Source organism: Rhinopithecus roxellana, chromosome 17, assembly GCF_007565055.1.
Source record: "Rhinopithecus roxellana isolate Shanxi Qingling chromosome 17, ASM756505v1, whole genome shotgun sequence".
Lineage (NCBI taxonomy): Eukaryota > Metazoa > Chordata > Mammalia > Primates > Cercopithecidae > Rhinopithecus > Rhinopithecus roxellana.
This window is the reverse complement of record NC_044565.1, coordinates 21,186,754-21,213,003: the sequence shown is the minus strand read 5'-3', so window position 1 is coordinate 21,213,003 and position 26,250 is coordinate 21,186,754. Positions and strand designations below refer to the sequence as shown.

The 26,250-nt window shown below is 35.4% G+C and overlaps 1 protein-coding gene across 2 annotated transcripts in view; it reads left to right on the top strand.

Annotated features, from left to right (window-relative positions):
- DNAH6 (dynein axonemal heavy chain 6) overlaps positions 1–26,250 on the top strand; it is a 330,576-nt gene that overhangs the window by 38,115 nt on the left and 266,211 nt on the right. The window contains exons 6-12 of one of the 2 annotated variants that reach the window (XM_030920632.1): positions 1,564–1,831; positions 4,593–4,727; positions 4,817–4,970; positions 5,614–5,743; positions 7,213–7,381; positions 10,257–10,373; positions 14,588–14,788. In XM_030920632.1, coding sequence (XP_030776492.1) covers positions 1,564–1,831; positions 4,593–4,727; positions 4,817–4,970; positions 5,614–5,743; positions 7,213–7,381; positions 10,257–10,373; positions 14,588–14,788 — 1,174 coding nt within the window. The remainder of the gene's footprint in view (positions 1–1,563; positions 1,832–4,592; positions 4,728–4,816; positions 4,971–5,613; positions 5,744–7,212; positions 7,382–10,256; positions 10,374–14,587; positions 14,789–26,250) is intronic. The other variant, XM_030920633.1, reaches the window with a different exon arrangement.

Sequence of the window (26,250 nt, the reverse complement as noted above, 5' to 3'; positions counted from 1 at the left end):
TATTCAGTTTTACTAAAATGAAAATAGAAATTAAAAACTAAAAATGATTTATACCAGTGGTTCTTACTCTTTTATTAACAGACCCAAAACAGAATTTTGTTCCAGTGTCTTAAAAACTGATCATACATATATACATGAATTTTCCATAAAACAGTTTCAGGGATTTCACAAATAACCTGACAGCTGTGTTAAAGGGCTGTGGCCCAGACGTGGTGGCTCACGCCTGTGATCCCAACACTTTGGGAGTCTGAGGCAGGGAGATCACTTGAGATTAGCAGTTCGAGACCAGCCTGGTCAACATGGTGAAACCCTATCTCTGAAAATACAAAAATTAGCCAGGCATGGTGGCGGGCGCCTGTAATCCAGAGACTGAGGCAGGAGAATCTCTTGAACCCAGGAGGAAGAGGTTGCAGTGAGCCGAGTTCACATGGCTGCATTCCATCCTGGGCAACAGAGTGAGACCCCATCTCAAAGATAATCATAATAATAGTAGTAGTAGAAATAAAATAAAATAAAATAAATAGGACTGTGGACTCCAGGTTCAGAATGTAGAGCCAAGAACTGAAAGATGTGGAAGATAGCTGATTTTCACTGGAGTGTTCCTGTCTAATTTCTCTGTAGTACATGTCATTTTTGCATAGTTTTAACACAGAAATAATTTAGGGCTTTGTTTTTGCCCTTAACCTTTATCTTGTTTTACTAAGTTCTCCTAACAGAAACATTTTAGAAAAATGTTATTTTCCTAAATTCCTAAATATATTTTAATAAGGTGCTATATCATATTTCACACTTGTTCTATTACTGAATATTTCTTGCATTCAGTATTTCAGCATTATAACTAAACTTACAGAGAATATCGTTTTGCTGTAGGAAAAATTTTATTTTAAGCAGTTTTAGAGAATCAGCCCTATTTTCATTGCTTCATTTCTTTCTCCTATCCTTTCTTCTGTTTTTACTTTGTTCTTGCTTCTTTTCTTTACTTGATCAGTTTTCTGTTACTCATACAGTTGAAAAATGTCCATGACAACCATTGAAAGAGAGATACGATGAACTAAACAATTTATCAATAATAAATATTTTGTTGGTGATAAATTGGGCATATAATATTGGTCTTGATTCTTATCTCACCTAATTAATGTTTCCTTACTTTTACCTTTCTCATAATTCTGTCCTGACTTGATAGTGTAAAATTCTTTTATGCTATTAATATTGAATAGTTTCTGAAGAGTTAATAATAGATAAAAATTTGGCTCCAGATAGTTTTAATGTAGAACTATTAAATTTTAGTAATTTATACTCAATTCATTTTAATGTAAAAATCATGTAACTGAAATAATCAAGCATATTGCCACAGTTGTGAAATCTTTATAATAAGCCCAACTTGTTTTACTCATTTTCTGGAGTAATGTATTTAATCTGAAAGTTGTTGTTTAGAATTTTTTAGCTTTAAATAATGTTTGCTTTCCAGAAATGTTTTATCTCTGTAGAATAAAAAAGTAACGCAATTGCTTCATTTTGTATTGAATACTTTATTTATTAGTCCCAATTTTTATTTGTTTATAGAGTTGTAAGTTATGAGAACATCAATAAAAATGACTACTATACTATTAGCCAAAGGGCAGTAACACACATTTATAATGAAGACGCTGAATTTATAGAAATTGATCGATGGGAACAGGAATATCTATATCACAGAGAACTCACTAAGATTCCCATATTTTCACTGTTCCGGAAATGGAAGGCTTTTAATGTGTGGAGGAAGAATGTCCGCTCCAAGAAAATCACTGGATGTCGAAAATCTCTACAAAAAAATTTGTTCATTGTTAATCCTGTATGTATTTATCATTCATATTTTAAAATAATTACTTACAAAAAAAGAAAGTGTGAATTTATTATAGCTGTTGGTATAGACTGTTCTTGAAATCAAATATTTTATATTCTTAAGAGAATTCCCAGTTTTCATCCTGTATTGTCATTTAGGAGTCTAGCAATCTAGGGGTGTTTCTACATTTTAACTAGGGTTGCAAAATGCAAAAATATAAGAAGAGAGTTGGACAGGTCCCTTTTGATTAGAAGTCACCTCAGAGTTTTTGGATTTGTGATCCCCTTTGTTGTTGATTAGGAAAGTTATATGTCATTTTGAGCAGAGTAGGCTGGTAGCCTCTTACCTCCCGTTATCTTTGAGACACTCTAGACTTTAGAGTCGAAAATAAGTTAGGGCCTTGTTTTCATGGGTCAGTAGCTCCCAATATATCATGTTTCCTTTACAATGGATTCATACAGTAGGAAAATTTTTAATATTTACTTTGGACAATGGGGCAATCATGAAAACAAAACTGTGAAAAAATGTGTGACCATATTTAAAATTTCTATCTATTGAATTTCAGCTTGCATTAGAAGTTTCCTTTTTGGCCCCTAGGAATAAACTGCAGTCATCATTACCGTCACACTCAGAGTTCTGGTCCTCAGCTGTCTATTTCTGTGACAGTATCTCAAGTTTGCTTTTTACTAGTCATTTCCTTCACTTTGCATATGGTAATATGAAAGACTGTTATCAACATGCCAGTCACACAATAGGGAAACATTCAAGGTCTCTGGCTAACATAAACATTAGTATAAGACAAATATATAAGATGGACTATCTCAAGTCATCCATTCCATTGTGCATTCTGAGTTGTGAAAAACTATTCCAGTCCTTCTTGACATGAAACTCAAATTTCATTAAGGATCCATCAGTCATTTGAAGTTATTTTACCATCTTTCATCTTGTACCATGTCTTGAACACTACATATATCATATATGTGTTGCTAGGTATGTAAAATAGCTCATTCTTAATTTGTCTTTGAAATTACTTCTATCAATCCTCGAGGCATGTTCTCTTATTGTGCTGAGAGTTTTCATTCTGTGTCCATCATTCACACCAGTGGTGTTTCAGCCTTTATAGTATCTTCTCTTAAATTTAGTCCCAGCAGACTAGAAAGCTCTCATCCTTTTAAGCAAGGATTGGCCTAAATAACAGAATCATTGCAGTCATTTAGATATGTATTAAGTGCTGTAATCACCCACACACTTACCACTAGTCTTATATTTATAATTAGTTAACTAGGGCTGATTCCCCTAGACAAGGTTGAAGGGAGACATACTGAGTTGTCCTTGTTTTCCTCTTATGATTTTTTTTTAAATAACCAATTTTGTTGGCACCTGTGCCTACATCATTTCCTTATAACAGTTTTGATATATAATTTACATACTATATAATTCACACATCGGAAGTACACAATTCTGTTATTTTTAGTATATTCACAGAATTGATCAACCATTACCACAGTCAATCTTAGAATATATGCATCACTCCAAAGGAAACCTCATTACCCTTTAGTGGTCACTCTATTTCTTTCTGACTTTCCTGTCCCTTCCCCCAATTATAGGCAACCGCTAATCTACTTTCTATCTCCATAGATTGGCCTGTTCTGTAGATTTCACATAAATGGAATCATACAATACACTTGGCTCTCAGTGTCTTGGGGGACTGGTTCCAGGACCACCCCAGCAAATACCAAAAATCCACGGATGCTCAAGTCCCTTATATAAAATGGCATAGTATTTGCATATAACCTACAAACATCCTCCTATATATTTTGTCATCTCTAAATTACTTTTAATACTTAATACAATGTAAATGCTATGTAAATTGTTGTTATACTATATTGTTTAGAAAATAGTGACCCAAAAAAGTCTATTCATCTTTAATATGGACACAAGCATTGTATACCCTACTACATTTTTAATCTACAGTTGGTTGAATCCATGACTGTGGAACCCGAGGATACACAAGGACTGTATGTAGTCCTTTATGACTGACTTTTGTTTATTTAACATAATGTTTTCAAGGTTCTTCTATGTTGTAGCATAGCATTTTTAAAAGTTGGCAAATTATATTGGATATGCCTATTTTATTTGTCCATCTATTGATGGATATTTGGATTGTTTCCACTTTTTATCTATTATGAATAATGCTGCTATGAACATGCATGTACAAGTTTTTGTCTAGACATATGTTTTCATTTTTCTTTGGCACGTATGTAAGAGTGGAATTACTGGGTCATTAGCAACTTTATGTTTAACCTTTTGAGAAAACATGAAGCAGTTTTCCAGAGCAACTTGTTACCCAATAACAATTTAATGTTAAATTTGACTTTCTTCTGTGTCCTAACCTCTTAAGTTAATAGATGGGCCTTTCCATTATCATTATGACTGGACATTGTAAAGTACTTAAGGTAACACCCAGTTTTCTATTACTTGCCCTCAATTCCTTAAGTTACTTGCCATATTCCTTAAATAGCTGAAAGACATGTATGTGTTTTCAAAATCAAAAGAAAGGAATTCAGACAAATTAAATCTGGTAATTCAAGGAATACTTTTAGAAAAGAGTTATAGAAGTGATCTTTTAACATATGCGTTTTGTAATTGTAGCAAAAGTTCACACACAGAAGTGTTTATTATCCTTAATAACCATTCTTGCTTTTTGAATGTTTATACTTTTAAAGTACAGAATATTTTTACTAAATAATAAATTCCTATTTTCATTCAGCATTTGCGACCAGCTCTTCTTAAAATAAATGAATTGTGTTATTATTTGAGTTTTATGGGACTTTGTTACATTGAAAAGTGTCACACGTACACCCTGCAGGAATTTAAGGCCGCACAAGTCCTATGGCTAGCAGAGGTAACAAATTTTCTCTATAAGAATCAAAGCTTTTTTCCCTATTTTTGATACTTCAGTATCACTAACTATACATATTCAACGATATCTAGGTGACAGAACGCCTGGGAGAATTTCGAAATGAGGCAAAATATGTAGTCAGGAAGGCTTGTCGATTTGCTTTGCGTGCTGCAGGATTTGTTCCTGATGACTGTCCTTTTGGACCTTTTGAGGGTATGAAGGGGAAAGAACCTCAATATATCAGAGGTAGTGGCTTTCTAAAATTTCAGCCCTTTTTAATTTTACTTTTCTGAAGTTTAAATAATGATTCTATGTTTGAATTGTTCCAAACATTTGATGGATGTTATAAATGTAATATATTTTGTGGAAGGGAGGGAAATAGAAAATACTGCATGTTTCTCCCATTACTCCTGTTTGTATATAGTATTTCTAAACTGGATACAGAATCTTGATTAATAAGCACTTTAGAGTGGACTCAGCATCTCTCTGCTTAAAGGTACGTCCAGTCTACTAGCACATACAATAGGTTTTGTTAAAATTAAGGGACTGGATTGACCTTAGGATTGACTCGGTTGGCGGGTACTATAAAGGATGACTAAATAATAGGTAGAAAAGGAGGGTAAAGCTGTTCCTAGGAAAGAGGTAGCATAATATACAGATCAAATCCTGTTAATGAGAATGTCAGTAAACTGTCTACAATCTTGTTGAATTGAAATCCTTTGATGTAAACTTATTTTGGATAATTGGGCTGTTTTGCAGGTTTGAAATGCTTCATGTACCAAAATATTTTGTTGTTTTTGAATTTTATTTATCTTTTCTTTGAATCATATTGAAAGAGATGGAACTTTTATACAAGTACACTTGTTGTTGTGCCTTCTGTTATTCTTAGATTATCATAAAATGCAGAGCAGTATAAGTTTCATTAATACGCCATATGAGTTGCCCACTTATGGAGACTCTGAGAAAATGACGTATACAGAGCAGGCCAGCAAAAGGCATCATTGCATGAGGCTGACATGGTAAGACTATTCTCATTTTCAAGAAAAATTGTAGTATCCATCTTAAGCTTCATTAAAAATTAAACCCCAGAAAGTGATGAGTATGTTAATTTGCATAATTGGAGTAATCATATCACTATGTATATCAAAGCATCGTGTTGTATACCTTAAGTACACACAATTAAAAATTAAAATGAAAAGTAGAATCTTTTCTAAGACCTAAGTGATGTCTCACTTGGAAAAAAAATGGAACCCTTTACCACATTGTTCATGAATGGTGATGAGAAATTTGTGGGACATGGTAACCTGAATGCACAGCCCAGAAGACCCCCTCTTCAAACTGCCACCAACCAAAGCAGCTCTGGGACTGTGAGCTGATAGAGACAGAGCATGAGGCCAAGGCCAAGAGCTCCTCTTTGATCTCTCTGGCTTTGTTTCCCTCTGGCCCAGCCTGGGCATGGAGACTCGCAGTACAGCAGGCTGTGGCAGGGAGAAATCAGGCACACAGATTTATGGACCTCCTCAAGTGGGCCTGGAGGACGTGCTCCATCTTTTTGGTCACAAAAGAACTATAGGCAGCTGCATAACTTCACAAAGGTGCACCCAATCCCTAAAATGGGATTTACCACTGGGAGCCAGAGAGAGAAATATCCCTCCTAGGACCTCACCAGGGGACTCTCATTAGCACTAGCTCTGACACCGGCTTACCCAACTGGATCTTGACCTTGACTGTTCCAGAATTTGGATTTCCCATCATTCTAAAATCTCATGTTTTTGGAACTATAAAATACTGATTATTGTTTTTCAGTCCTCACAGACTTAATCCAACTTTTGCAATTATGTAATACATCTTAACTGTATCTCAGTTTATATATGAAAATATCTGTGTAGCAACAGAAATCAGTGAATCAGTCTCTGAGGCTACCATAGTGGGCCTAAAAGTATTAGAGGCCTTAGAGCTCCACGTGGGCAGAATAGGACTATTCTAAATGTCTTGCTGACTCCGTCTGCATTCTAAGTAAGCACTCAAGTAAGGAAACATAAACTTCAAACCTTTGGGTTAGCAATTGCCATCAACATTTATTCAATAGCAAAAATTTTACACTTTTACTATTAGAATGCAAGTTACAGATGTTGTATGCATTGATTTCTCCTTTAAAGCATCTTTTAAAAAAAATTATGGCCCTTTTAGCTAGATAAACTAGATGCATTTTCCCTAACAGCTATATTACTCATTAAATATTCTATTGAAGAGTTAGAACATCTAACTGAATTAATGCTACATATTTGAATATATTTGTGTTTTAAAAGGAAAAATATCTAAGAACAACTCTTCTGGACAATACATATCTGATATTGTAGTATAATTAAATGGAAATTCAAGGAGAAATTATGATATTTTACATTTTAAATATTTGCTTTAGAGGCACTGTCAAAAATATGTAGTGAATATAAAAAACTGAAGTTGTGTTTGTTTTTTTCCTTTCAAGCTTTATTCGTCTAAACGACTATCTAATTGAGAACATATTGCATGTCTTAACCGTAAATGCTGTTAATTCGCTTTTGAACCATCTCACTGACAAGCTAAAACGAACACCTTCAGCAGATGTCATTCAGAAATGGATTACTGAAGAGAAGCCTGAAGTCCCTGATAAAAAGGTATACTCACACAAAATTAAGAATATTTTATTGGTCAGCATTTATTGAGGAGCGCAAACTATGCTCTATGAATTATGCTAATGTCTGTGCACTAAAAAAAGAGAGAAATGCATAGAGCAGCAGCCCCAACATTTTGGACACCAGAGACCAGTTTCATGGAAGACAATTTTTTCTGCAGACTCTGGGGGATGATTTCGGGATTAAACTGTTCCACCTCAAATCCTCAGGCATTAGTTAGAGTCTCATAAGGAGCATGCAACCTAGATCCCTCACATGCACAGTTCACAGTAGGGTTTGGGCTCCTACGAGAATCTAATGCCACCACTGATCTGAGGGGAGGCAGAGCTCAGGCAGTAATGCTCACCCTCTGCTCACCTCCTGCTGCGCAGCCTGGACCTGTACCTGGTCCATGGCCCGGGGGTTGGGAACCCCGGGCATAGAGTATTTCATGTTATAATCAAAGCCTACAATACACATGAAATGGCAGACTGAAAATCAGCGTATCAACAAGTATCTAATAATAGAGTAAAAATCCACCGTACTGAGAGAAAGTTCCTGTCACAGGAACTTGCTAAAGCTTACTCATGTGTTCATTGACATATTTCTTAAGTACCTACTCTGTGCCAATTCCTGTGCTGGATGTTGAGTAGATAGTCATGAAAAGCATAGATAGGATCTTTGTCCCCCAAAGCTTATAGTTCATGGGGACATAAGTGCTCCTTGTGGGCATAAACTGGCAGGGAGAAGCAGGAAAAGTGGTATAAATAAAAGAAGTAAACAATGGTTTAGAGGTGAAAAGAAGCAAATTACTGTGCTTTGAGGGAATGGCCTTTTATGAGGATGTTGATCTTAAAGACACAGAGTACTTTGAGAAGTTTGGATGAAGTAGTACAAATTCGTGCATTCCAGCATAGCTAAAAGAAAGATCATATTGTCTCATATTCAAATTTCCAGTAAGTTTTGCCCTAGCTCCATCCTTAGTACTAATAGCTTCCTTCCAGAATACCTACATGCTCACCTGATTTCATCAAGGTGAGCAAAACATGCTCATCTCATTTCATCAAACCTCCTACCCTCACAGCTTAAGTCTCCTGCTCCACAGAAACCTAATTATACAAGACCTGATGCTCTCAGCCTTAGTTTCCCTTTCTTCCAAAAGTTAAATCATAGTCATGTACTCCTTTTCATAGCTTTCTCTCCTCCCCTATTCTGAATTTCTCCTTTTTATAAATAGTATCAAAATTTTAAAAGTCACATTTATTTTTCTATTCTAAAAGTAATTTATGCTAAGTGACAAAATTAGGAAAACACAAATATACAAAGAAAAGCACCTTTGCTACCCAAAGATAATTACTTCAAAGGGAAAAAAAGATATTATACTTTCCTTACTGCTTTATCCCTTGCTTTTTCCTCTTAGCAATACAGTATTATGAAATATTTCCCAAGTCAACATTTATTTTTCCACATGATATTCTCACAGAGAAATTATAATTCTTGTAAATAATTTTCAATTATTGATCACATTCCCACTATTTCAAATAATGCTGTTAAAGGGTATCCTTGTCTATACATTTTTCACACGTTTCAGATTTTTCCCCTTAGAAAAAAATTCCTAGATGTGAAATTGAGTCAGAAATATGCACATTTTTAAGGCTTTTGATACATACACACTGACATATACTCTCCAGAAGGCTTTGTCAATTTACAGCAATGTTTAAGAATGAGCATTTAGGCCAGGCATAGTGGCTCATGTTTGTAGTCCCACCACTTTGGGAGGCCCAGGCAGGTGGATCACCTGAGGTCAGAAGTTCGAGACCAGCCTGGCCAACATACTAAAACACCGTCTCTACTAAAAATACAAAAATTAGCCGGGCGTGGTGGTGGGTGCCTATAATCCCAGCTACTCAGGAAGCTAAGGCAGGGGAATTGCTTGAACCCAGGAGACGGAGGTTGCAGTGAGCTGAGATCGCTTCATTGCACTCCAACCTAGGCAACAAGAGTGAAATTCCGTCTCAAAAAAAAAAAAAGAATAAGCATTTACCCACCTGCATACTAAATAATATTACCGTTCATTTTAATCTGCATCAGTAATATACAAAGTGGTATATCACTGCCTTCAAATGTTGTATTCTTGTAATTATGACCCCAGGGCAGGAATAAGGGCATGGGTCTAGGAATCAGAAATACCAGGGTTTGAATTCTGGTCTGCCGCCTACTAGCTAGTATGATCTGGATGAAACATTCTACCTTCTCCAGATCCCATTTTCATCCTATGGGAACAATAATGGAACCTGTTTAAGAAGGTTGGTGTGGGAATTACACAAATACCCAGCACTGTGCCTGGCGAACATAAACTCTCTGCAAATGTTGTTACTGAATAAACTATTTTAAGGAAGAGAAGAATAAGGAGGTGAATTCATCATTTCTATTTTGCTTTCAAGAATTCTCAGATTATGTCCTTTGCCCATTTTTCTACTTAAGTATATATGTATTTGAATATATTTCTATGTAAGGATTCATTAATATATTATTGGCATATAGTCCTATTAAGTATATCAACTATAGTTTTATTAAAATTTTATCAACTTTTTATCTGCTATATACATTATTGATATGTCTTCCTAGTTTATTGTTTACCTTTCCATTTTGTTGGTAGTATTTTTACAAGGAGAAAAGGTTTAAACTGTTATGTAGCCTTTCAATATTTACCTTTTTTTCTTTCTGTTCTTTATTATTCTCTGAAACACTTTCCGCATGCCAAGATTATGAATTCAGCTAATTATATAAACTTCAGTTTACATGTCCCTTGTTTTTTTATTTTATTTTAGACCTTGATACTTGTGTCTTTATAACACTGTAAATATACTCATTTCAGGGGACCCTTGTGGTGGAAAAGCAAGAAGAAGATGAATCTCTCATCCCTATGTTTCTCACAGAACTAATGTTGACGGTCCAGTCACTTCTCTTTGAGCCTTCTCTGGAAGACTTTCTGGTGTGTGTTTTTCATGTATTACTCACATGCAAGCACCCTTTTGGAAAACGAAGCAGCTGTTTTGCTGTCAATTGGTTGTCAGAATTGCAGTTGTCATTACTCCAAGATGGTCATGAGAAAGAGAGAAAGCATTGTTTTGTCACAGCATTATAGCTATATATAAACTATCTAAAAGTTTAGCACATTATCTTTAACTTGAGTCAGATTAGAGGCTTTGTAAGGTACAGGAAAACATTCTATACAAAATTTAAAAGTGACTATAGGGATCCCTTTAAGGACAACTCAAGAGATCACTCTGTTGTGAATACCTTTTCCCTTCCTTCCTTCCTTCCTTCCTTCCTTCCTTCCTTCCTTCCTTCCTTCCTCCCTCCCTCCCTCCCTCCCTCCCTCTCTTTTTTGAAACAGGGACTTACTCTGTCACCCAGGCTGGAATGCAGTGATGTGATCTTAGCTCACTGCAGCCTCAACCTCCCAGGCCCGAGCAATCCTCCCACCTCAGCCTCCTGAGTAGCTGGGACTACAGGTGTATGCCACCAGGCCTGGCTATTTTTTTTTTAGAGATGGGTCTTTGCCATGATGGCCAGGCAGGTCTTGAACTCCTGGGCTCAAGTGATCCGCTTGCTTCTGCCTGCCAAAGTGCTGGCATTGCAGGTGTGAACCACCATGCCCAGCCTGTAAATACCATTTTTGAAATCTTTTTAAAGGTATGCTGGATCCTAGAGAATTTTGTTGTCTTAGTTATCTATAGCAGTGTAACAAGTTACCACAAAGGTAGCAGTTGGAAACATCCTCCATGAATCATCTCAGTTTCTGTAAGTCAGGAGCTTCACTGGCTACTCAGATTATCGTCTATTTCAAGGTCTTGGTCTCCCTCAGACTGCTGGAAGAATTCAGCTCTAAGCAACTGTAAAACTGGGATCCCCATTTCCTTAAGGGGTGTCAGCCAAAGACCACCCTACTTAGGTCCTAGAAACCATCTGTAGTTCCTTGCCATGTGGCCCACTCTCTCAGCAGCTTACAATATGGCTATTCACTTCTTCAAGGCCAGATGGACCATTCTCTTAGGAAGGCCTCAATCCCTCTTTTAAGGGCTTTCACTTGATTCAGTCACATCTATCAAGGATAATCACTTTTGACTAACTTGAAAACAACTGAGTTGGGCCCCTGCAATATCCCCCCACCTTTGCTGCATCATGTAACCTAATCATGGGACTGGCATCGTATTATATTCACAACTCTCACCCACACTCAAAAGGAGGGGATTGAACAGCATGTGTACACAGGGGCAGGAATTTTGGGGGTCATCTTAGAATTCTGCTTCCTATATTTGCATAGGTGCATAGGTTAGTAAACCAGTCAAAGTCTGTATCTTCTGTTGTTAGCTGCTGTACTCTGATTCAAAAGCACTAGTAATCAAGATCTCTAGATTTTAGTCTTGGCTTTACAATTAACAAGCTATTTGACTTTGGGAAAACCACTTCTGGGGTTCAGTTTCTGCATTTATATGATGAGAAGGCATATGAGTTCTAGCGTTGCTTCCTCTTCCAGCAGCCTATGATTCTGTAATTTATGGGATAGGCAGTTTGAAGGCATTTACAATGACAAACAGACTACTGAGGTCCCTGTGATTGGAAGCTCGCTCAGGAGCTCCCATGCCAAGAGGCACTGGACTCTCATGTCCCCTCCTGGCCACAAGATTCATGTCCTTCACATGGGATGCAGGTGTCCTGGACTGCAGATGACAAAAGGAGGCTCTCTCACAAGCAGCTGGCTGTCTTTTACCCCCAAGGGGTGGGCCTCAAACTGAATACCCTTCCCATTTCCTGTTACAGGACCCTGTTCCCCACATGGGTATTTTTAACTAATACATATGAAACATACATGGCCAAACTTTGGGAATAATTAGCATGCTTGTCCGTTCATACCAAAATAAGATTTTATTTCATATAACCCAAAAATCAGCCAATAGAAGTATAAATAGGACTATTATTCATAAATTTTATATTTTTTCACTACAATTTTAGTCATTAGCCTTAATCATTCCCAATGATTCCAAACACACATACACACGGAGATTAATCTAAAGGAAAATTATATACCTAAGTCATGATCTCTTACTTTGCTCTTGCTTAGGTTACCTATGGTTTCCTAACACTTGATTCAATATATACTTTTAAATTCTGATATTTCTTGCCGTGTGAGACAAACCTCCCATTGCATTGGATTCTGTTTACTGCTTCTGCTAATTGAAATAGACTCCTCCTTTGGTTTAATTGAAATAGACTTCTCCTTTGGTTTAATTGAAATAGACTCCTCCTTTGGTTTCTATTTCTGTAGCAACATTTTTTCCTTCTCAGTCATCTTTCCAAGAGCCTCTTTTATATCTATAGATCCAATACTTTTCTTTTAAGCCTCACTCATGGTCATCTGGAAATCTTCACCTGAATGTCCCACAGTTAGCTTCAATTCACCAATATGAATTGAACTTATCAATTTCTTTGAAAACTTGCTCCTCCCTCCCTGTCTCCATCTCAATGAAAGGTGCCCAAGCCAGCAATCTGGCAGTCCTCCTAGATGCCCAGATGCCCAAGCCAGCAATCTGGGAGTTCCCCTAGAGTCTCCCTTACCTCCTTGAGATCAGGTCATCAGTTCTTGTGTGCTGAACCATGGTTGCACCCACTCTGCCACTCTTCTCCATTGGGACCTCATCATCTCTCTTCTGGCCTGCTGAAATAGTCTGCTCTCATCTGCCTGCCTCTTTCCCTTCTAATCCGTTTTCCACATTGCTGACAGCAAGATTATTCTCATAAGCAAATCTAATCATGTCCCTTTCCTGCTTAAAATTTCTCCATTGCCTGTAGTAGCATCTTTCACAAGATGTTCTGTGAGTTGTTGGTAAGCATTCCAGGAGAAAGGGGGTTGTGATATACATTTATATATTAAGAGATATAAAAAATCCTGTTTAGCAGGTCCTGAGAAAATTCCTGTTTAACTTCGTGTAACTCAAGATTTCTTCTCAAATTTACCTTGGAAGTTGGGACCCTTTATCCTCTGGGTAGTCCCCGATCACAGTTTGGGATTGCTGGCCCATGGGCTAACACTGGCATCATGCACAAGGCCTTTCATGAAGGGGCTGACTGCATCTGCAGAGTATTCTCTTTCTGCACTGCAGTGCTGATGCTCCAGTACCTAAATGACTCACCTGCCTGCCCCCTTGGGTCCCATACACAATGACTTAGCAAGGATTATACTATTGTCTGATACACTTGACAAGCTCGTCTTCATCTTTTGAGACTCATTTAAAGACTTACGTTTTCTTTATCTCATTTTCTCTAATTAGACTTTATATTTATTTTAAATTACAAACTAAACATGCTCATTGAAGAGACTTTGAAAAACATAGGAAAAAATTATTAAAATAATCGATAATATTATGTACCAAAAATAAAAACCCATTAACATTTTTATATGCTTCTGTCCAGTCTTGTCTTAGTGCATACTGATATGCTGATACATATAACTTACCATGAGGTTATCTACAGAGATAGATATGGATACATATTTACATTGAGATAATATTATATACCAGTTTTATATCCTGCTCACTCTCTTTTATTCAAACTTAACATTATATCATAAGCTTTTTCTCATGTCATTAATTATTTTTGGGAGACGCCATTTTGTAAGGATATGTAATTTTCCATTGTATAAAGGCACCAGAACTTATATAACTATACTTCTACTTTTGAACACTTAAGTATTTCTCTGATTAGTTATTAATACAAGAAATACTGCAGTGATTGTCCTTGCACATAAATCTTTGTTTACATTTCTATTTTTCCCATAGATTAGCTTTCTGGAATATAAACTACTACCCAAAGAATATAAACTTTTAACCCTCCCTTTAAATTTTCCCATAGACTTCCTTGGCTTTCCTTCCATTGTGACCTGCTAGTGTTTTGTTCGCACTTCAAATGTAGAACTCATCACCATGTGTTGCAATTTTTTTGTCTCTCTCAATTAGAAAACATGTGTCCTCTCTCAATTAGAAAACATGTAGGGCCATGTCTTTTGATTTGTCGTACACTCAGAATCAGCACAATACCCAGCCTAGTTGAATAAGTTATTCTTATTTATTTTAGCATTTCATAAAATTCAAAAGAATTTATAAACATGTGCATTTACATTTATATTTATGCCTTTCTCGTTGACAGGATGGTATTTTGGGTGCAGTTAATCATTGTCAAAACACTGTGTTATCAGTTCCTAATCTCGTGCCTGATTCGTATTTTGATGCTTTCACCAGCCCTTATATTAACAACAAACTTGAAGAAAAAACCTGTGGAACTGGGCCAAGTTTAGCAGCAGTATTCGAGGATGATAAGAATTTTCACACAATTATTTCTCAAATAAAGGTATGTTTACTCTGACTAAAACTATTTTATAATATTCTCAATTTTTATGAAATTAAGTAATATATATTTTTTCTTTCTTATCTCTAAATGTTCTGATGTGAAAATTGGCATGTGCCTAATCTCTAAATGGTAAAATTTGAAAATGATATTTGTTCTCTAGAAATTGTCCTGTTGAGCACGAAATAATTTTTTAAAAGCATTAAAATAGGGCCCGGCATAGTGGTTTACACCTGTAATCCCAGCACTTTGGGAGGCTGAGGCAGGCAGATCACGAGGTCAGGAGATAGAGACCATCCTGGCTAACACGGCGAAACCCCGTCTTTACTAAGAAATACAAAAAATTAGCCAGGCGTGGTGGCAGGTGCCTGTAGTCCCAGCTACTTGGGAAGCTGAGGTAGGAGAATGGCGTGAACTTGGAAGGCGAACTTGTAGTGAGCCGAGATCACGCCACTGCACTCCAGCCACTGCACTCCAGCCTGCGTGACAGAGTGAAACTCCACCTAAAAAAAAAAAAAAAAAAAAAAAAAAAAAAAAAAAAAAAAAAAAAAAAAATATCTGGAGAAACAGTTACTTATCATTAGCGACCCATGTGCACGTGTTTTTGAGAACGTAATCCTGGCTGTTGAGGATGCTGAAACACAGTCAGAGCCAGGGTTACTCACCAGCCAACACAATGTCTTTTACTAAAGTCATTTTTTCATTACATGTTTAATGTTTTATCAAAACAAAAACATGGTGTTTCACTATTTGGGGCCCTTTAGAAAATAAATATAATGGCATCTATCCATAGCCACTCAAATGCAAGCACTAACTAAAGCATGCTTGAAGACTTTGAAAATAGTATTCTACACTTAAAAGTTTTATCTTAGTTGTCCCAATTTTTAAACTCAAAAGCATACTTACCAAGGTGATCAACGTGAGAAGGTAAAGAAACAAGCATTATTCCTGGACTTGCTTCTCTCCTACATTTCTAGGTAACCTAATCTCCTGTGTGGAAAAATAGGAATGCGGCCCTCAATATACTGCAAATACTTTTTCTTCTTGACACCAAAATGATACTGTAATTTCCAAACTTAAAATTTACCCATTTGTCAGTCATAAATATCCGTTATATATACATTCCTATGTAACTTAAAATTAGCATAGTGTTTCAATCTCTTTATTCATCAAAATATGGTTGTAACTGTCATGGTATGATTTTAAAAGCAAACAACATTTTCCATCTACTACTGTCTCTGCTTATGGTGGAATTCTTATTCTCAGCTACATTATTTTACATCATCAATTCAAAAGTTATAAGCTCCTGCCGTGTTGGTTTGGCCTCTTTCATAGTTTTAACTTTGCCAATTGACTCCATGTATGTTCTAATTCTAAAATTTCATCCTAGGTTTTTGTGTTTTTTGCATTAATACTTATTCTAAGGAGGATATTCCACAACCTTATTTCATTTACTAACTACCAGATTTTCTGGTACCAAAATAGTTTTCTGATTCATCAACTTTCTCTCCCTTAGACAATTATTTTTTTATATTATGACTATAACATTTGTAATTAAAAGTTATATTTTCAATTCAGAGAGCCAAGAATAATGGCAACTGTCTAAATATGAATCACCCACATATCTTCCAAAATTAGTAAGAACCTATAAGAAAAAGAAATAAAACTAAACAAAATGTATGCCCTTAGGAAGTAACTGAAAGAGAGAATACCTAAGTATCAAATTACCTCTGAGTAGAAAAATAAACACATACACCAATGAGCTTTCTTCCTCATGCTCCTGCCACAGCCTTTGCAGACAGTGAGGCCAGTCCTTGGGAAATCTACAAAAGAGAGAAGCAAGGAGCTAGCAGTTAATCTAAGAAGCTGAGGTTAATCTAAAGTCACAGCCAGAAAGAAGCGTATCCTACATGCAAAAATGATTTTAAAAAGTCCTGGTGTATCAGAGGACTGACTACAGGAAGGAGACTTAAAAGTGAAGGCTACTCAAGATGCCATTAGTTCTGGGGGAGAAAATAAGGTTAAAAATAAAAATTAAAAAGTTTTTTAAATTTCTAAAGAAGATGAGGCATTATGTGAACATTGGATGATGCAGAGAAAATGAAGCAACTATTGAAAATGTAAGTTCTGTAAAACAAAAAAGAACCTACTTGGGAGGTTGAGGTGGGAAGATTACTTGAGCTCCAGAAGCAAAGGCTGTAGTGAGCCAAGATCACGCCACTGCACTCCGGCCTGGGGAGCAGAGCAAGACTCTGTCTCAAGAAAAAATCAAATAAATGAGAGTGTATCCGACTCTTTTCCTGTCACCATAAAATAAAATAAAACATATTTCATTTTGCTCCACTGACAGAACAGAATGCTCTTGAACTAAAAATCTTATAAATCACCCAATCCCTGAGCTAAAGAAATTAAAATAGATTACATGCAAGTCTACTAACAACCATGAAGCAAAAACAACACTACACACTGAAGTAAATATTCTCAAAGAAGTACTCAAATATACAAAAAGCCACAATGAATTAAAAATTAAAATTTAAAAATATAAATGGAAGGGAAAAAAGACAAAATCATCTCAGAAATGAAGACTAAATTACACAGTGCTCAAAGGAGAATAAGGTCAAAAGTTTAACATGACCAGAAGAATGATGGAAAACCAAAGTAATGAATATAGAAGAAAGATAAGAAAACAACCAAGAGAATGAATGAAAATAAGATAGAGAAATCAGTAAAGTGGTTCAGAGAGAAAATAATTATAATGGAAGACAGGCAAAGAAGAAATAACATACATATAATTGGTGTGTCTGTAAGAGAAAAACAAAAGAGGATACAGCAAACATTTATTTATAACTGTAGTTCAGGAAAAGAAAATTTGAATGTATATATTGAAAGGGCCTACAGAGTTCCTTGGAAAATTATCCACAACAATCAACTCTGAGATATAGCCTTTTAAAATTATTAGATTTTAAGGCTAAAGAATTTTTCTGCAGGTCTTAACAGAGACAAGAGAATTAGACTAGCATCAGACTTCTCAAAAACAACATAAGAAGTAAGGCAATAATGGAGGAGCAATTAAAAAAAAAAAAAAACCCATGGAAAGAAAATGTGCATCAGGAATTTTATCTAGCCAAGCTAGTCTTTTAAGTATCAAGGCTATACAAAAATAGTTTTCAACATGCAAGAACCCAGGGAATTTGGTACTCATTAGAAATCTACTACATGATGAGTTTTATCCAGCTAAGAAATAACTTTGGGGGAAAAAAGCTGATGCTGATATGGAACATTTAACATATTTAATTGTAGATCTATATGAGCCTTAAAAAAAAGATAGAGACAAGAATGGGAAGCTAGTATATAAATGTATGTTCTATTGAAGTCAAAATAGTGCAACTTTAAAAATAGAGAAGGAAGAGAATAAGAGAAAAGTAGAATAAGGTTATTGATTAATGTACAGTTAATAGGCTGGAGTTAAAGAATATCAGTAAAAACCAACAAATCAAAGTGTGAAAGGTTAATAAGGAAACAAGTGACTAATGGTATTTTTAAGAAATATATTGTCACTCAGAGAAAGAAAGAAAGAAGCACACATACAACCATAAGACACATAGAAAATAATATGACCAAGTTGGGACCAAATATATCAGTAATGTGATGAATATAAATGAGCTCAATTCATCTATTAAAAGAAAAAGATTTTCAATTTGGCTCCCAAGGCAAGACAAAACAATATTCTGGATACAAGAGAGAAATCAAAAACAAAATGATTCAGAAAGGTTAAAAAAGAAAAGATGCTCCATGTTGTAGGGGCAAATGTAAACAATAAGAAAATGGGGCTTGTGATCCTATGAGTCGGGGATCCTTAATGCCAGATGCTATGATTTGCTAAGAGACCTCACAGGACTCAGTGTATAATTTTACTCATGGCTATGATATATTACGGTGTAAGGATATAAAACAAAATTAACAAATGGAAAAGGCACATGGGATAAAGTTCAGAGGAAACCAGGCACAGCTTCCAAGAGTCCTCTCCAGTGGAGTCACACAGGAGGCACTTAATACCTCCAGCAGTGGATTTTGACAACACAAATGAAATATCACCTAGCAGGGAAGCTCATTAGAGTCTCAATGATGAAGGTTTTATTTGAGGACTAGCTTCTTTTTGGTAGAATGATATATTTTCCTTTGGGTATTGATATGGTTTCGCTGTGTTCCACCCAAATCTTATCTTGAATTGTAGCTCCCGTAATCCCCAAGTGTAGTGTGATTACACTACTCCTAGTAGGAGGTAATTGAATCATGGGAGCGGGTTTTCCCGTGCTGTTCTCGTGATAGTGAATAAGTCTCATGAGATCTGATGGTTTCATAAAGGGCAGTTCCCCTGCACATGATCTCTTGCCTGCTACCACTTAAGATGCACCTTTGCTCCTCTTCTGCCTTCTGCCATGATTGTGAGGCCTCCCCAGCCATGTGGAACGATGAGTCCATTAAACCTCTTTTTGTTTATAAAGTACTTAGTCTTGGGTATGTCTTTATTAGCAGTGTGAGAACAGACTAATACATGTACATACCCAATAATGGGATTGCTGGGTCAAATGGTAGCTCTGTTTTAAGTTCTTTGAGAAATCTCCAAACTGCTTTCCTAGTGGATGAACTAATTTACATTCCCACTAATTGTGTATAAGCATTCCCTTTTCTCCATAGCCTCCCTAGGTATGGAGAAATAACTGCTACTTATTAGCTTTATAATAGCCATTCTGCCTTGTGTGAGATGGCATCTCATCATGGTTTTGATTTGCATTTCTCTGATGATTAGTTATAATTAGCATTTTTTCATATGTTTGCTGGCTGCTTGTATGTCTTCTTTTGAGAAGTGTCTATTCATGTATTTTGCCCATTTTTTGATGAGGTCATTTGTTTTTTTGCTTGTTGATTTAAGTTTTTAATAGATTATGGATATTAGACCTTTGTCAAATGTGTAGTTTGTGAATATATTCTCCCATTATGTAGGTTGTGTGCTTATTGAAATTTTCTTTTGCTGTGCAGGTGCTCTTTAGTTTAATTTGGTGTCACTTGTCAATTTTTGTTTTTGTTGCAATTGTTTTTGCAAACAACCAACAATTCTTTGTCAAGCCTGTGTCGAGAAGAGTATTTTCTAGGTTTTCTTGTAGGAATTTTATAGTTTGAGATTGTACATTTAAATCTTTAATCCATCTTGAGTTAATTTTTGTATATGGTGAAGGGTAGAGATGCAGTTTCATTCTTCTGCATATGGCTAGTGAGTTATTCCAGCACCATTTGTTGAATAGGGAATCTTTTCCCCATTGCTTGTTTTTGTCAACTTCATCAAAGATTAGATGGCTGTGGGTGTGCAGCTTTATCTCTGGGTTTTCTGTTCTGTTCTATTGGTCTATGTGTCTGTTTTTGTACCAATACCTTGCCGTTTTGGTTACTGTAGCCTTGTAGCATAGTTTGAAGCCAGGTAATATGCTGCCTTTAGCTTTTTGGTTTTGTTTAGAATTGGTTTGGCTAGTGGGCTCTTTTTTGGTTCCATATGAATTTTAGAATAGTGGTTTTTTTTAATTCTGTGAAAAAAGATGTAAGTAGTTTGATAGGAATTGCATTGAATCTGTAAATTGCTTTGGGCATTATGGCCATTTTAACAATAATGATTCTTCCAGTCCACGAGCATGGAATCTTTTTCCATCTCTAATTTATTTCAGCAGTGTTTTGTAGTTATCCATGTAGAAATCTTTTACCTCCTTGGTTTGGCTGTATTCCTAGGCATTTCATTTTGTGTGTATGTGGTTATCAAAAATGGGATTGAGTTATTGATTTGAATCTTAACTTGACCATATAAGGTGTATAGAAATGCTACTGATTTTTGTACATTTATTTTGTATTCCAAAACTTTACTGAAGTCATTTATCAGTTCTGGGGGTCTTTTGGCGGAGTCTTTAGGGGATTTTAGGTATGTGATTATATCATCAGCAAAAAGAGATCATTTGACTTCTTCCCTTCCTATTTGTATGCCTTTTATTTCTTTCTCTTGCATGATTGCTCTGGCTAGAACTTCCAGTACTATGTTGAATAACAGCAGTAAGGGTGAGCATCCTTGTCTCGTTCTAGGACTCAAGGAGAATGGTTTCAACTTTTGTCCATGCAGTATGATGTTGCTGTGTGTTTGTCATGGATGGCTCTTATTATTTTGAAGTCAGTTCCTTTGATCCCTAGTCTGCTTAGGGATTTTATCATGAAGGGATGTTGCATTTTATCAAAAGCTGTTTCTGTGTCTATTGAGATGATCATATGATTTTTGCTTTTAATTCTATGCATCTGGTGAATTACATTTATTGATTTGCATGTGTTAAAACAGCCTTGAATCCCAGGAATAAAGTCTACTTGTTTGTGGTGTATTAACTTTTTGATGTGCTTCTAGATTCTGTTCACTAGTATTTTGTTAAGGATTTTTTGCATCTATGTTCATCAGGAATATTGGCCTGAAGTTTTCTTTTTTCATTGTGTCTCTGCCAGATATTGGTGTCAGGGTGATACTACCTTAGTATTCAATAGAATGAGTTAGGAATGAAACTTTCCTCTTCGATATTTTGGAATAGTTTTAGTAGAACTGGTACCAGTTCTTTGTATATCTGGTAGAATTTGACTGAATCCATCTGGTCCAGGGCTTTTTGTTTTTTGGGTTTTTTTTGGTAGTTTTTTAAAAATTATTTATTCAGTTTCTAAACTTGTTACTGGTTTGTTCGGGGTTTCACTGTCATTCTGGTTCAGTCTTGGCAGGTTGTATATTTCCAGGAATTTATCCATTTCCTCTAGATTTTCTAATTTGTGTATAGAATTGTTCATAATAGTCTCTGAAGATCTTTTTTATTTCTCTAGAATCTGTTGTAATTTCATCTTTGTCAATTCTGGTTGTGTTTATTCTTTTTTCTTTTTGTTTGTTAATCCAGAGTCAATTGTTGGAGTGCCAGGTTTAAGTCCTCAATTTCTTTATTAGTTTTCTGCCTCAATGATCAGTCACTGTTAGTGGGCATGTTCAAGGATCCCAATATTGTTGCGTGACTGTCTATGTCTTTTTGTAGGTCTAGAAGTAATTTTTTTAATAAATCTGGGTGCTGCAATGTTGGCTGTGTATGTATTTAGAATAGCCAAGTCTTGTTGTTGAATTGTACCCTTTATCACTACGTAATGCCCTTCTTTTTGCTTCTTAATTGGTGTTGGTTTATCCTCTATTTTATCTGATATTATAATAGTGACTCCTGCTCTTTTTAGTTTTCCATTTTCATGGTAGGTCTTTTTTCATCTCTTTACTTTGAGCCTATGGGTGTTGTTACATGTGAGATGGTTCTCTTGAAGACAGCAAATGGTTGAGTCTTGTCTTTTTATCCAGCTATCCTCTCTATGTCTTTTACATGGAGCATTTAGACCACTTAACTAACCCCACATTCAGGTTTAGTTAAAATTGATAATTTTTTAGGGAAATATATTTACTGGAATTATGCACATTAGAAATAGAGCTCCTACTAATATCCACAGAAGATATAGAGAAAGTTACCAAAGAAATACTCTACAAAAAGCACCAGGCCCAAATGGGGGAAATTTATCAAATCTCCAAAGACTAGATATTCACAATGCCACCTCAATTATTCTAGAATATTGAAAATGCCTGATAGAAAATGCTTCTTTCATGATAGCAGCAAAGAAAGTAATATAGTTAGGAATAAATTTAATAAGAAATGCTAAAAACCCGTATGAAGAACACTTTTATGTTTTTAAAAAATCTTCTGTAAGACACAAAAATAGGCTTGGAAAAAATTTCTTAAATGGGATGACTCAGCATGATAAAGATGATTTTTCTCTCTAGGTTAATTTATAATTTTAATACATGCCAATAAAAATTTCTTAAATGGGATGCCTCAACATGATAACGATGTTTTATTCTCTCTAGGTTAATTTATAATTTTAACACATGCCAATGAAAATACTGACAAGTTTATAATAAAGCTTATATGCATAAATGGACATCTAAGAATAACTACCAAAATGTTGAAAAAAGAAAAGCTATGAGGAGTACTATACTGCCCAAATATTTAATATAAACACTCTATAATTAAAAGAACATGGTACTGGCACATAAATAGCTGTCAGACCAGTAGAATAGAATAGATGCCAAAGTACATATGGAAATGTATAAAATATGTAATATCTCAAATCACTGAGACAAATATGAATTTTTCATAAATGTAGCTGGTACAACTGAATGGCTATTTGGATAAAGATAAAGTTAGATCTATGGTTCACATTCTATGCACCAATATATAGATTAGGGATCAGAAAATAAAATAAAACTGTAAGTACAGATGGACAAATTCTTTTATGATTTGTTCATAAAAAGGGTTATCTAACTATGACTCAAAAATATGGATGCAAGAATAGAATGAATTGATAAATTTGATTACACAACAAATAAATCTTTTGCAAAGAAAAATTGTAAACAAAGTAAAAATACACTTATAAACAGGGAGAATCTATTTGTATTATATATTACAGCTAAGGGCTAATATTTCTAATACTAGAAAGAGAGGAAACCAAAACTAGGTAGAAAAATGATCAAAACACATTCTTCACAGACATAGAAAAAAACTGCTTTAAAATTCATATGGAACCAAAAAAGAGCCTGTATAGCCAAGACATCCTAAGCAAAAAGAACAAAGCTGGAAGCATCACACTACTCAACTTCAAACTATACTACAAGGCTACCTTAACCAAAACAGCATGGTACTGGTACAAAACAGACATGTAGACTAATGGCATAAAATAGAGATCTCAGAAATAAAACTGCACAACCATCTGATCTTCAACAAACCTAACAAAAACAATCAATGGGGAAAGGATTCCCTATTTGATAAATGGTGCTGGGAGAACTGGCTAGCCATATGCAGAAAATTGAGACTGGACCCCTTCCTTACACCTTATACAAAAATTAACTCAAGATGGATTAAAGATTTAAATGTAAAACCCAAAACTATAAAAATTATAGAAGAAAATCTAGGCAATATCATTCAGGACATAGGCATAGGCAAAGATCTCATGACAAAACATCAAAAGCAATTGCAACAAAAGCAAAAATTGACAAATGGGATTTAATTAAACTAAAGAGCTTCTGCACAACAAAAGAAACTATCATCAGAGTGAACAAACAACCTACAGAATAGGAAAACGTTCTGCAATCTGGGCAAAGGACATGAACAGACATTTCTCAAAAGAAGACATTTATGTGGCATATATATGTTATATAATATGTGGCATATATATATATATAAACTCAACATCACTGATCATTACAGAAATGCAAATCAAAACCACAAAGAGATACCATCTCACACCCCTCAGAATGGCAATTATTAAAACGTCAAGAAACAACAGATGATGGTGAGGCTGTGGAGAAATAGGAAGGCTTTTTACACTGTTGGTGAAATTAGTTCAACCTTTATGGAAGACAGTGTGGTGATTCCTCAAAGACCTAGAACCAGAAATACCATTTGACCCAGAAATCTCATTCCTGGGTATGTACCCAAAGGAATATTCATTCTGTTATAAAGATATATGCACACACATATTCATTGCAGCACTATTCACAATCACAAAGACATGGAATTAATCCAAATGCTCATAAGTGATAGACTGGATAAAGAAAATGTGGTATATATACACCATGGAATACTATGCAGCCATAAAAAAGAATGAGATCATGTAGATCATGTCCTGTGCAGTGACATGATGGAGCTGGAAGCCATTATCCTCAACAAACTAACACATAAACAGAAAACACCATGTATTCTCACTTATAAGTGGAAGCTGAACAATGAGAACACATGGACACAGGGAGGGGAATAACACACACTGGGACCCATCAGAGTGTGTGGAGAGGAAGAACAACAGGATAAATAGCAAATACATGTGGAGCTTAATACCTAGGTGATGGGTTGATAGGTGCAACAAACCACCATGGCATACGTTTACCTATGTAATAAACCTGCATATCCTATCCTGCACATGTATCCTGGAACTTAAAATTAATTTGTTTAATTTAATTTTAAAAAAAGAAAAATGGTCAAAACTTATGATAAAAAGTTCATAAACATAGCATCTAAACATATGAAAAGGTAGTCTACTCATAAGATTAATGAGAATTCAAACCAAGATATAATTTCTCAACTATCAGATTAGCAAAATTAAAAAGTATACCAACACTTGTTGGTGATTACCCTATGGGTAAATAAATGCTCTCACATTATGCTTGTGGGAATGCAAAAAATAAAAGAACATTTTGCAAAATAAAACTATACATGCATTTATTTACCTTTTGATCCAACAATACAACCTTTAAAATGTATCCTAAAAATACATTTTCAATAATACATAAGTACATATGCACTAGATTACTTATTGCAGCATTGTTTATGAGTGCAAAATATTGGAAACTACCAAAATAGCCATGTATAGAAAAATTATTGAATAATCTATGGTATATCCACACAAACGAATACTATGCGGCCGAATAAATGGATGAAGAAGTTGGTTATTAATTAATATAGAGTGATTTCCAGGACATATTGTTAGATGGAAAAGGCAAAGTACAAAAGAATATCTATCTATAGTATACTACTGTTTATGTCAGAAGTAGGAAGGAAAGAGAGATAAACCAGAAACTAAGGAAATTAGCTACCTAGAGGAGGTAATGTGAATGGTGTAGGAAGGGTGAGGAAGGTGGGTAAGAAGTGAAAAAAAATGGGGAAGTGACTATTTTCTAAGTATACCTTTTAATATAGTTCTAAAAATATCAACAAAATGGAGAGCAAAACCCTAAAACAAAATACAAACAAAAAGAAATAAACCCACGTGTAGTGAAATACATAACCACACTAAAGGGATGGGGGAAAATAACTAAACTAAGTAACTTTTGAGCACAGTATTTTGGCCATGTACCCTGAGGATGAAAAACCACCATAACTGCAGCAAATACTGAACTCTGGTTAGTAGGTTTGTTTTTTGCAGTGGTGTTAGTGTATTAGCAACGCTGAAACTACTTTCTATGTATTTTATGTAGACTTGAGCAAAACAAATAGATGTATTGTGAATGATGAAATGAGGTTACTCATCCTCAGAAAGGGAGTTACAAATATGGAAGAGGGAAGGCTGGAATGAACCCTATGTTGTTGCATTGGAATGGAGTTGTGAACTCATGGATTTTAATTGATCTGTAGAAAGATAAAGAAATGTGTAGGGTTTCGTGATTGTATGTGGGGTGTATGTGTGTTTCCTAGACCTGTCTGCTGAAATAGCCTACAAGCAATGACATCCCAATACCAATATCATTCCCAATTGAAAGGAACTCTGTTCTTTTTGCAGAACTCTCTTCTTCAAGGGGCGGGGGGGAGGACAGTACAATA